Genomic DNA, 12,464 nt, shown 5'->3' with positions numbered 1-12,464 from the left:
AAGAGGACTAGGGTTGAAGGCTTGAATTCTACCAATATGGCAAGCAAAGATCGAAAATGACATTTGGAAGTTCCCTGCTGATTTTGGAGAGCCTTTGTTAAATGTTTCATCCTAGAAAAGATGTGTGTAACTAATGAGAGTATCCATCTCCACCTCTTGCAGTCTCAGTAAATGGGGACACTCGAATGTTCTGCTCTGGGTGGGTTCTCCAGACCCTCTCAGATTCACAAGCAACTTCTACTTTCATAATTCCCTGTTACTAGTTAACAGGACACACACACACAAACCCAACTTCCCTGAAAACATTCTCACCAGAACAAAAGCAAAAGATATCCCATGAGAATAAAGTGAATTGTGCCTAGTATTAGGCACTTTTCTCCCCCCAAAAAAACCAGTTGTCTCACAGGAGCTAACCCCAGTGAAGAACAGTGTTACAACGTCCTTCTGACAGCTGCAAAACATGGGTTTATGTGTCATCATTCAGATTACTTTCAACCTGAAAATGTCACAAAGCAATTACTTAGAGAATCACAGAATCACAGGATACATCTGGTTGGAAGAGAGCTCAAAGAACATCCAGTCCAACCCTGGACCCAGTACTAAACCATGTCCCTAAGCACCAGGTCCACATGCTGCTTAAGCACCTCCAGCCACCACTGCCCTGGGCAAACCATTCCAATGGCTGAGAACCTTTTCAGTGAAGAAATATTTCCTAACATCCAGCCTAAATCTCCCCAGGTACAGCTTGAAACCATTTCCCCTAATCCTAACACCAAGGAGAAGAGGCTGGCCCCCTCCTCTCTCCAACTTCCCTTCAGGTAGTTGTAGAGATGACATCTCCCCTCAGCCTCCTCTTCTCCAGACTTAACAAAGATTTATAGATTCATAGAATGGTTTAGGTTGGAAGGGAATCACCCAGTTCCACCCCTGCTGCCATGGGTAAGGATACCTCTCAACCAGACTTGGTTGCCCAAAGCCTCATCCAACCTGGCCTTGCAAACCTCTAGAATTGGGGCATCTGCAACTTCCCTGGGCAACCTGTTCCACTGTCTCACCACCCACACTGGAAAGAATTTCTTCCTAATATCCAGTCTAAATCTACTGTCCTTAAGCTCAAGGCCATTCCTTCTTCTCTTGTCATTACAAGCCCTTGTAAAATGTCCATTCCTGACTTTCTTGTAGCCCCCTTCAGTGACCAGAAAGCCACTATAGTCTCCCTGGAGAATATGTTCTCCAACTTGAACAGATCCAGCTCTCTCAGCCTGCACAGGAGAGGTGCTCCAGCCACCTGATCATCATCATGGCCCTCCTCTGAACCCACTCCAGCAGTTCCCTGTTTCTCTTTTGCTGGGCCCACCAGCACTGGAAGGAGTGCTCCAGGTGGGGTCTCATGAGAGCAGAACAGAGGGGGAGAATCAGCTCCCTCATCCTGTTGGTCACACTTCTCAAAGATGTTAATACTGATGATAAAACTTTGAATACCTAAAGCAGTACATAAGCATACCATTTCATGTTCAGGCTGAGTATAAACAGTCTGAAGTTCCTATCTTGATTTACCTTGCTTTATCCATATAACTCTTTGTCGAATCATAGAATGGTTTGGGTTGGAAGAGACCTTAAAAATCATCTAGTTCCAACCACTCTGACATGGGCAGGGACACCTTCCACTAGACCAGATTGCCCAAGGCCCCATTCATCCTGTCCTTGAACACATTCAGGGCATTTGAGGTCTATAAATTTCCAGCACAAATTAAAGCCTCCTAAAATGAAGTTACTGTAGAAATTCCAGTAGAATCCCATTTTGAGAGATGTGAAAGCAGCTCCACTCACATAATTCCTGTATTCTACCCTGCTGAAGTCCAGTGACAAGAGTGTATTTTAGAGTTAATTGTGAGAGTGCAATGGAATAAAAATAGAAATTATTTGTAAAGGATGTATTCAAGACAGCAAAGAGAGCCCACAGAATAAACAGTGGAGAGGGTTACAGACCATGGTGCATCTGTCTGACCCTGTCCTTACACGGAACATCTGTTAACAACACAGGGTGAAAAACTAATACCATCTTTATGCCCTGATATCAGAGTGGCTTGAGAAAGAAATAATTACTTCTAGAGAGAATAAAAAAGCATCAACTCAGTTTCTGGTCTCTAACTAGAAGCAATAAAAGTTCAGTTTTGGGCTGCTCATTATAAGAAAGACATTGAGTTGCTGGAGCATCTTTAGACTAATCCCAAGCTGAGTCACTGGACTATGATGGGTACCAAAGCTGGGGAATGGTCTGGTGAGGAGAGGAACTGGGATTTTTTAGTCTGGAGAAGAGAAGGCTGAGGGGAGACCTCATTGTTCTCTACAACTTCCTGAAAGGAAGTTGGAATAAGGTGGGGGTGGGTTTCTTCAGAGTCAGGTACTAAAACAGGAGGAAATGGCCTGAAATTGTACCAGGGGACATTTATATTGAATTTTAGGAAAATTTCTTTCCTGCAAAAGTGGTCAGACATTGGAAGAGGCTGCTCAGGGAGGTGGTGGAGTCACAGTCCCTGGAGATGTTCAAGAAGCATGGACATGGCACTTTGGGTCATGGCTTAATGGCCATGGTGGTGCTATCTTAACAGTTGGACTCAATGATCTTAGAGTTCTTTTCCAACCCAAACAATTCTGTGATTCTATATATTGCAACAATCTGCTGGCTGTTCTGAGATTATCATTATGGTTTCACTCAAGCAAAGATGATCCCCTGGACTGAGGGATAACTGGTAGGTAGATTCCTGCATTCATGTAGCCACTTGCAGACTCAGCATCAGTCACTTTTTGACATGCTTTGAATAGTTTAAGATAAAAGGGAGGCTTAGCTGTCATCTCTGGCCTGCAGGGAATCAGGAAAAGTGATAAAGCAAGTAAAAGATTCATAGATTTCCAAATGTGAGAAGTTAAAGTAGGGCAGATTGTCTCCTGAGATAGGAATTCTTCCTTCCACAACCCATTTTCTGCTTAATTACTACTTCTTTCCCCAGTTGCAAACTACACAAATCTCTCTCTCTAGATTTCTCAAATGCATGCCATTTTCTGCATCCAATTCTGGGGCCCTCAGAGCAAGACATGAAATGGTTAGACTGGATCCAGAGGAAGCTGTGAAGATGATCAGAGCACTGGAGCACCTCCTTTATGTGGACAAGCTGAGAGAGTTGGGGCTGTTCAGCCTGGAGAAGGGTCCAGTGAGATTTTAAAGCATCCTTGCAGTACCTAAAGAGGAGTACAGGAGAACTTGGGCTTGTAGTGATAGGGCAAGGGGCAACAGATTTAAGTTGGAAGAGGGAAGATATAGACTGGGTATTGGGAAAAAATTCTTTACAGTGAGGGTAGTAAGACACTGGAACAAGTTGTCCAGGGCTGGTGTGAATGTCCCATTCCTGGAGGTGTTTGAGGCCAGGTTGCATGGAGCTTAGAGCAACCTGGTCTAGTGGAAGGTGTCCCTGCCCATGGCAGGGAAGTTTGAACAAGATGATATTTAAGGCCTCTTCCAACCCAAACCATTCTATGATTCATTTCAATATGCAGATATGTACCTGTACTTTGGCAGGCTTACATACATATATAACTTCCATACATCATGTGCCACAACTCTAGGAAACACTGAGAGACTTCCTGCTAAAACTAAGGATCCTTGAAGAGGTAGTGAGACATCTAGCTCTGCTGAAATCTCAAGGAATTTCAAATCCTTCCTGCATTATTCACTATACCACTGCTTTGATAGCAAAAAGGTTGCTGTTAAGGTTTCAACATCCCTTTCTATTTACAGAAGCATCAAAGAGACAGTTTGCTTAATGCAAGTGACTCATAGATGTTTTGATGCTTCAACCTCTTTCAAACTGTGTTATTCTCTTGTTCCATAATGATATTACAGGTCAGACAAAATAGAAAAACAAAAGAAATACAGAGGCATCAGGGTCATGAAAGCTTTTTAAAGCTTGCTTTATTCATTGTTGTCACTGAATCTTACATTACAGGATCAGAGAATGCTGAGGGCTGGAAGACCTCTGGAGATCATCTAGTCTAACTCCCCCTGCTAATAGACCAGGTTGGAAAATACCTGGTCTATTCCATTCCATTCCATTCCATTCCATTCCATTCCATTCCATTCCATTCCATTCCATTCCATTCCATTCCATTCCATTCTATAATCTCCTCATCCAGGTCATTGATAAAGATGTCAAACAGAACTGGCCACAGTACTGAGCCCTAGGGAACAGAATGGAATAGAATTAACCAGACTGGAAAAGACCTTTAAGATCAAGTCCCACCTACCACCCAACACCCTCTAATCAACTAAACTGTGGCACTAAGCACCCCATCCAGTCTCTTCTTAAACACCCTGAAGAGAAGGCTCAGGGGAGACCTCATTGCCTTCAACAACTACCTGAAAGGTGGTTGTAGCCAGGAGGGGGTTGCTCTCCTCTCCCAGGCAACCAGCAGCAGAACGAGGGCACACAGTCTCAAGCTGCACCAGGGGAGGTTTAGACTCGAGGTGAGGAGAAAGTTCTTCACCGAGCAAGTCGTTCATCATTGGAATGGGCTGCCCGGGTAGGTGGTGGAGTCACGGTCCCTGGAGGCGTTCAAGAGGGGACTGGACGTGGCACTTGGTGCCATGGTCTAGTCATGGGGTCTGTGTTTACAGGTTGGACTCGATGATCCTTGAGATCTCTTCCAACCTTAGTTATACTGTGATACTGTGATACCTCCAGTGATGGTGACTCCACCACCACCCTGGGCAGCCCATTCCAATGGCCAGTCACTCTTTCAGTGTAGAATTTCTTCCTAACCTCCAGTGTGAACCTCCCTTGGTACAGCTTGAAACTGTGTCCTCTTGTTCATTTCTCCCTGTTCCAGACAGAATTCATTTTCTGCTGCTTTTTCCTTCAAAGCAAGAATCCTCATGTGTGCATTCAGCACTTGCTCTCTCTCAAACAAATACTGAAAAATTTTTGTGTGTCTTAATATTTGCCTTTTGAGAAGACTACTTGCTCAGCAGTCTAATTCTGCTGTTAGATGACAGTTGCATAGCAGGTAGCTCAAACCTGAGGCTGATTTTCATTGTGGAGTAGCTTTCTGTTCGTCTCACAAAATTGCCTCATAGGAAAATGTGGCTATTTCAGAAAGGTGCACATGATCTATGGATCACTCAAAGACTCTTTTTGGGATGGGTACTGAAATACACAACTGAAATAGACAACATGATAAATACAAATCGCCCGAGAAGAAAACTTCAGCAGGCTGCCACAGAGCTTCTTTGTGTTTTCTAGAAGCTGAGCTTGTGGTGTGAATAGGACTGAGAATAGATTTCTATAGTTACCATTCTCAGGATTCTCAGCCACAGTTTAGTGGCTAATGTCAATATTTGATTTATTCTTACCAGCATGACTTGTCACAATATCTTGTGAAGCAGAGTAGAAATCTAGAAGGTACTTGGCACAAGTCTTGTGAGGAGTGGCTGAGAGAACTGGGGTTTAAGTCTAGAATAAGGAGGCTGAGAGGAGACCTTTCCACTGTCTACAACTGCCTGAAAGGAGGTCAGAGACATATGAGTGATGTCCTTGCCTCCCAAGTGTCAGGTGATAGGACAAGAGAACATGGCCTGAAATTGTGCCAGGAGAGGTTTAGGTGTGATATTTAGAAAAATTTCTTTCCTGCAAGAGTGGTCAGGCATTGGAACAGGCTGCCCAGGGTGGTGGTGGAGTTCTGTCCCTGGAGGTGAGGGAACTGGGATTGTTTAGCCTGGAGAAGAGGAGACTTAGGGGAGACCTTATTGCTCTGTACAACTACCTGAAGGGAGGTTGTAGCCAGATGGGGGTTGGTCTCTTCTCCCAGGCAATCATCACCAGAACAAGAGGACACAGTCTCAAACTGTGCCAGGGGAAGTTTAGGCTTCAGGTGAGGAGGAAGTCCTTCACAGAGAGAGTTGTTAGGCATTGGAATGTGCTGCCCAGGGAGGTGGTGGAGTCACTGTCCCTGGGGGTGTTCAAAAAGGGATTGGATATGGCACTTGGTGCCATGGTTTAGTAGTCATGAGGTGTTGGGTGACAGGTTGGACTTGATGATCTTTGAGGTCTTTTCCAAGCTTATTGATTCTTTAATTCTATAATTCTATGAGATGTGTGAATATGGCACTTTGACAGTTGGATTTGATCTTAGAGGCCTTTTCCAACCTCAGTGATTCTATGATTCTATTAAATATGACCAGCATTTCCAGGTGAAGATTGATATTCAGAAGACCCCCACCTAGAGTACTGTGTCCAGCTTCGGAACCCCCAACACCGGAAAGACATGAATCTGTTGGAGAGGGTCCACTGGAGGCCACAAAAATGATCAGAGGGCTGGAGAACCTTCCCTGTGGGGACTCAGAGTCTCAGAGTGCTAAAGCTGTTCATCCTGGGGAAGAGAAGGCTCTAGTTAGACCTTAAAGCAGCCTTCCAGTACCTGAAAGGGGCCTACTGAAATCTGGGGAGCAGCATCTCAAAGGTCCCTGGTTAATTCTATTCTATTCTAACAAGAATAGGCTGGATGTTAGGAAGAAGTTCTTCACAGAAAGAGTGATTTGCCACTGGAATGTGATGCCCAGGGAGGTGGTGGAGTCACCATCACTGAAGGTGTTTAGGAAGAGACTGGATGGGGTGCTTGGTGCCATGGTTTAGTTGATTAGATAGTGTTGCGTGATAGGTTGGACTTGATGATCTCAAAGGTCTTTTCCTTTCTATTCTACGCTATGCTATGCTATGCTATTCTATTCTATTCTATTCTATTCTATTCTATTCTATTCTATTCTATTCTATTCTATTCTGTTCTGTTCTGTTCTATTCTATTCTATTCTATTCTATTCTATTCTATTCTATTTTATTCTATTCTCTTTTGCAATGATTTTAAACTAGAGCAGGGGAGGTTTAGATTGGACATTATGAAGAAGTTCTATACTATGAAGGTGGTGAGCCACTGGAATAGGCTGCCCAGAAAAGTTTTATATGCCTCCTCCCTGGACGTGTTTAAGACCAGACTGGAGGGAGCCTTGAGCAACCTGGTCTAGTGGAAAATGCCCTGCCCATACTGGGGGAGTTTGGAACTAGATGATCTTTGAACCCAAACCATCCTAGGATTCTGTGATTTTTCAGGGAAGTCAAGACCAATACAGTCCTTTTAGATCTTAATCCTCAGTTAACTGGTAAGGCAAGAAGTTCATAGGGCCTGAATTCTACTTGTTTTCTCTGTTAATTGAATATGACTGCAAGAAATTTCTGTGCCACTACCACTGTTCCTGTTATGCAGCCAAGGTAACATTTACTCATTCTGCCAAAAGACTGTGAGATCTGGCAATGAAATGTGCTGTTGTGAAATATGACTGTGTATAGTGAGGCATGCCTCCAAGGAAAGGGTTTGAACAGCTTATCAAAGTGCGTCACTGCTTCTGCCATGAAAACTCTGGAAGAGCAAGGCAAGGCTGTGCTGTTTGTGAATCGTAGCCTCATAGAATGCCTTAGGTTGGAAGGAACTTCAGAGATCATCTACTCCAAGCCATTTGCTATGGGTGTGGATGCTTCTCAACTAGGTTTGGTTAAGTTCCAAGGCCTCACTCAATCTGGCTTTAAATACCTCTAGGGAGGGGGCATCCACAACCACTCTGGGAACCTCTTCCAGAGTCTCACCACCCTTATACTGAAGAACTTCTTCCTAAGATCCAGTCTAAACCTACTGTTCCTCAGATTAAAACCATTTCCCCTAGTCCTGTTGCTAGACACCCTTGTGACAAGTCCCTCTCCAGCTCTCCTGTAGGCTCCCTTCAGGTACTGGAAGGCAGCCATAAGGTTTCCCTCAAGCAACCCCAGCTCCCTCAGCTTATCTTCATAGCAGAGGTGCTCCACCCCATTGTTCATCCTTGCCACCCTCCTCTGCATTAGAGCAGTTCTTTATTTGCATTACAAGACCACAAAAGAGAGAATGCACAACTGCCTCTTGATCCTGACGTAGGTCTATTTAGTGATTCACTTGATCCACTCACTTTGCAAGCTTTTGAGAACACTTCAGTACTAGATCTGCTCCTTCCATTTGAAGTGATGCAACACAGAAGAAAGAACTTCTCTTTAGTTACTGTGTCCTAAAAAGCACACCTTCCTGCCAGAGAATCCAGCCAAAAAGAAATTTCCTTCAATTTAAATAAATGGATTGCCATTTTGGATAAACATCCTTCTACCTATTTTGTTAGGTTTTATCCTAACTGATTTATGCCATGTGCTAAGAAAATATTGTTTTGTTCTACTGTGCTATTTTCTGTGGTTTCTGTCTTCACTCACACTCCTAAATCTACAGAGAGGATTAGTAAATAGTTATTTCAGTGATGACATGTTGAATGAGAGCAGGTTTCACCCCTGAATAAAAATTAGTAACACTGGGATGTCCATAGTTAGGGTGGTGAACTTCTATATTGGTTTTATATCTTCAGCTCAGAAGGCAAACTATATTCTGGACTGCATCAAAAGAAGTGTGAACAGCAGGATGAGGTGATTCTCCCCATCTAGTCTGCTCTGATGAGACCCCACCTGGAGTACTGTGTGCAGGTCTGGTGTCCCCAGCCTAAGAGGGACATGGAACTGCTGGAGTGCGTCCACAGGAGTGCTACAAGATAATCATACAGCTGGAGCACAGCTTGGGAGAGTTGGGGCTGTTCAATCTGGAGAAGAGAAGGCTCCAGGGAGACTTTATAGCAGTGTTCCAGCACCTGAAGGGGGCTACAGGAAAGCTGGAGAGGGTCTTTTTAAAAGAGCTTGTTGTAATAAGACAAAAGGGAATGGATAAGACAAAAGGCTTGAGTAGGGTAGACTTAAAATGGATATTAGGAAGAAATTATTTCCACTGAGGGTAGTGAGCCACTGTAACGGGTTGCTGAAGTAGGCTCTCTCTGCATGACTTAGCCAGATCCCTGTACTCTCCTTGAGTTGCCTGGCTCTCTTTCCAAAAGTAGTAAACTCTCCTTGTTTTCCTGAGGCCCTGCAAGAGCTCCCTATTTAGCCAAGCCAATCATCTTCCCCAACAGTTCCTTTTACAACACAGAGGAACAGCCTGCCCCTATGCCTCAAAGACTTCCTTCTCCTGCCCAAAATCTGTTTGGACATGCTGCATGCAAACACACTGCTCCTTTCCAGTACTTGATCCCCCACAAGAATCCAGTTGAACATCATCATTTTTATTTATTTAAATTTAAAGCTGCATCAAATAAATTGAAGAATAAAACAGAGACTTGTGAGGACACGGAGTCCAAGCTAGTTTGAAACTGTGGTGGGTTAACACCCTTTTCTGAAAACAAAAACCAAAGCAGGGTGGAGGGCTTGCGGGTACTTTACCCTCCCTGCAGGGCGTTTCCCCCTGGGAAGCTGAGTCTGTTCCACTTCCCCCTCCCTGCCCAGCTAGGGTATAAAAAAGCAGGACATCGTAGCTGTTGGCTCTCCTTTTGGCTCCTGCCTCTGCTGGATGAGAGCTACTTCAGTTGCCCTCCTGCTCCTCAGCCACATGGCCGAACCTGATCCTTCTCCCTGCTGCCTCCATGCCTCCTCAGAGAAAGACTGGTTTTGTATTATTCTTTTCTGTCCCACTCCCATCCATCCTTGTTCCTTGCCCTTGTGAACCTTTCCTGTTATTGCTATATATATATATATTGTTTAAAGAAAATTCTTCACCTCTCCACTTCCGAGCCGACTCCAGATTATTGTTTAGTGGATTTGCTCCTTACCCTTTTTTTTCTCCTCTCTGTTTGGAGGGAGGAGGGGGGAGTGGGGGAGAGATTCTCAGCCTTTTCCCCCATATGGGCTTTTAACTCCCAGTTAAGGCTCAAACCACTACAGAAACCTTTGGTGGGACTCTAGGTGCTAGGTGACTGGACCTTCAGATCTTAAATGCAATTTTTCTTCATCTCAGTCCTGCACATGGGTGAGAAGCAGAAGGTCACAGTCTCAGCTTGGCACCTGGCTGCTGTAGACAGAATCCATATATTACCTAGTCCACAGCTCCCAGACTACAGAGATGCAAAATGAGGCCATGGCTTCAGTTCAGCAAGGGCTGCCATGTTCTCAGATTGCTCCTCTAACAACCCACAAAGAAGATTGCCCAATCTGAGTGGGACATCCTTCCTCCCAGGCTCCCAGCCATGCTTATTCTGCACCCCACTGTGTACCACCAACCAAGCGAACTCCCTGCTCCAGCTCCCATGGCATGATTTGACTCTATCCACAAAACCTACTCTACAATCTGCCTCTTATTGTACCTGGCTTACTGAAGACTGATCACTATGTTTTGAGCTCCTGCACCTTCTGGCAGTTGGAACATGCCTCCAGCTTTTCACTCAGGACCTCTCGCTCATCAGCTTTAGTTTGGTTGTCAAAATGTTTTAGGCCAAAACTCAAAAGTGCTCTACAAAGCTTTTCCAATAAATGGTGCTGGGGCAGAAGGCTCATTCTGCCAAGCCAGTGATGGAGCTGGTGATAAAACATGAGACTTCCAAGTCCTGTCTCTGTTATTCAGAGTTTAAAGCTCCCTCTTGACAAGCCTGGGAGTTGTATGGCTAGGGATGCAAACCTATCCACAGAGTTCATTATAGATGTTGCACAGACACTGTACCACCTAGTTGCTACTAAAATGGCACTGTCCTGTGCTCTACACAGGCCATATCCAAAGAAGGCTTCCATTTTGCTTCTAGCCATTTGGGTGCATAAAATCTAGGAAACGCATCATTAAGTTCTCCAAGTGCCCATTTGGAATTTAGTTTCAGGGACTTTCTCAAGATCTGAGTGTCATCCATGGTCCCAAACAGGTTCCCAAGTCAGTGTTGTTCAGTCAGGAGAAAAGGAGGCTGAGGGGAGACCTTCTGGCTCTCTACAATTCCCTGAAAGGAGGTTGGAGCCACATGTGAGTTAATCTCCTGTCCTAAGAAACAAGTGGCAGTATGAGAGGAAATGGCCTCAAGTTGTAACAGGGGAGGTTTAGGTTGGATATTAGAAGACACTTTGTGGCTGAAAGGGTTCTCAAAGACTGAAACAGGCTCCCCAGGGAGGTGGTTGAATCTTCATCCCTGGAGATGTTGAAAAGAGGCAGGGATGGGGTGTTAAGAGGCATGGTTTAGCACCAGACTTGGTAGAATCAGAGAATGGTTGGACTCGATGACCTTAAAGTTCTTTTCCAACCAAAAGAATTCTGTGATTCTACTGTGCTTTACAACTTTGAAAACCTGCCTCTTCAGATAGTAAGATTTTCTCTTCAGGGTCATTTAATGTGAGGTATCTGATGACAGTGTTGTCACTGGAGAGCTTTACTGCTGTCAAAGTTGCAATGGGGCAATTTAAACAAAAACAATAGCAAATGCTACCCATTTTCTTGTTCAGCTTTGAAAACTGTTTTTGCAGAGAAACCATCTACAAAGTATGTCACTAAGCAACTGATCAAGCAAGAAATTGATGGGAGATTTCCAAAAAACCCCAAATTCTGGTCACACTTAAGAGAAGGGAGGTTTTAGCCAGGTGGGGGCTGGTCTCTTCTCCCAGGCAACCAGCACCAGAACAAGAGGACACAGTCTCAAGCTGCACCAGGGGAGGTTTAGGCTGGATGTTAGGAAGAAGTTCTTCACAGAAAGAGTGATTGGCCATTGGAATGGGCTCCCGGGGATATGGTGGAGTAACCATCACTGGAGGTGTTTTGAAAGAGACTGGATGGGGTGCTTGGTGCCATAGTTTAGTTGATTACATTGTGTTGGATGGTAGGTTCGACTTGATGATCTCAAAGGTCTTTTCCAACCTGGTTAATTCTATTCTAGTCTAGTCTAGTCTTTCTAGTCTATTCTATTCTAATTATGAGGGAAACAAGAGGAGATACCTCTGGTTTATGATTGTGGTTACAACTGCATTCATCAGACACTGATTTCAAGAGAAGCAACATCCAGAGTAGAGTGGGAAGACAATTTCCCTTGACCAATGGCAAGCAAATCATCTGGAGGATTATGTCCACTTCTGAGCCCCCATTACAACAATAGGTAAAGGGTGGGGAGCAAAAGGATGGGGTCAGACCCTTTCCATTGATAGGACAAGGGGTAATGGGCACAAACTAGAATCCAGGAAGTTTCATCTGAGCAGGAGGAGAAACTTCTTTGCTGTGAGAGTGTTGGAACCCTGGAGCAGGCTGTGAAGGTTGTGGAGTCTCCTTCTCTGGAGAAATTCCAAACCTACCTGGACACTGATCCTGGGCAACCTGCTGTGGGTGACCCTGCCTTAAGAGGGGACTTGGACCAGATGGTCTCCAGAGGTCCCATCCAACTCCTCCAAGAACGGGATCTTGTGATCCTGTTTTTACTAGGATTCTTCCCCTACAGCTACCAATTTATTAAGCAATTCACCCCAACTTTCTTTTAAAGGTGAAAATCCTCCATCCTACAGACTGTCTGG

At 44.5% G+C, this 12,464-nt stretch overlaps 1 protein-coding gene across 6 annotated transcripts in view; it reads right to left on the bottom strand.

Annotated features, from left to right (window-relative positions):
• ADCY1 (adenylate cyclase 1) overlaps nucleotides 1-12,464 on the bottom strand; it is a 182,761-nt gene that overhangs the window by 123,848 nt on the left and 46,449 nt on the right. For 2 of the 6 annotated variants that reach the window (XM_068152591.1, XM_068152593.1), the window contains exon 2: nucleotides 4,088-4,236. The exons of 3 other annotated variants lie outside the window; for them this stretch is intronic. In XM_068152591.1, the coding sequence (XP_068008692.1) occupies nucleotides 4,088-4,171 (84 nt within the window). In that variant the 5' untranslated portion in view covers nucleotides 4,172-4,236. Of the gene's footprint in view, nucleotides 1-4,087; nucleotides 4,237-6,273; nucleotides 6,423-12,464 lie in introns of those variants that run through there. One more of the 6 variants, XM_068152592.1, reaches the window with a different exon arrangement.

Source organism: Melanerpes formicivorus, unplaced genomic scaffold, assembly GCF_026170545.1.
Source record: "Melanerpes formicivorus ecotype bairdi unplaced genomic scaffold, bMelFor1.0.p_v2 SCAF_24, whole genome shotgun sequence".
Lineage (NCBI taxonomy): Eukaryota > Metazoa > Chordata > Aves > Piciformes > Picidae > Melanerpes > Melanerpes formicivorus.
This window is presented reverse-complemented; position numbering and strand designations above follow the sequence as displayed.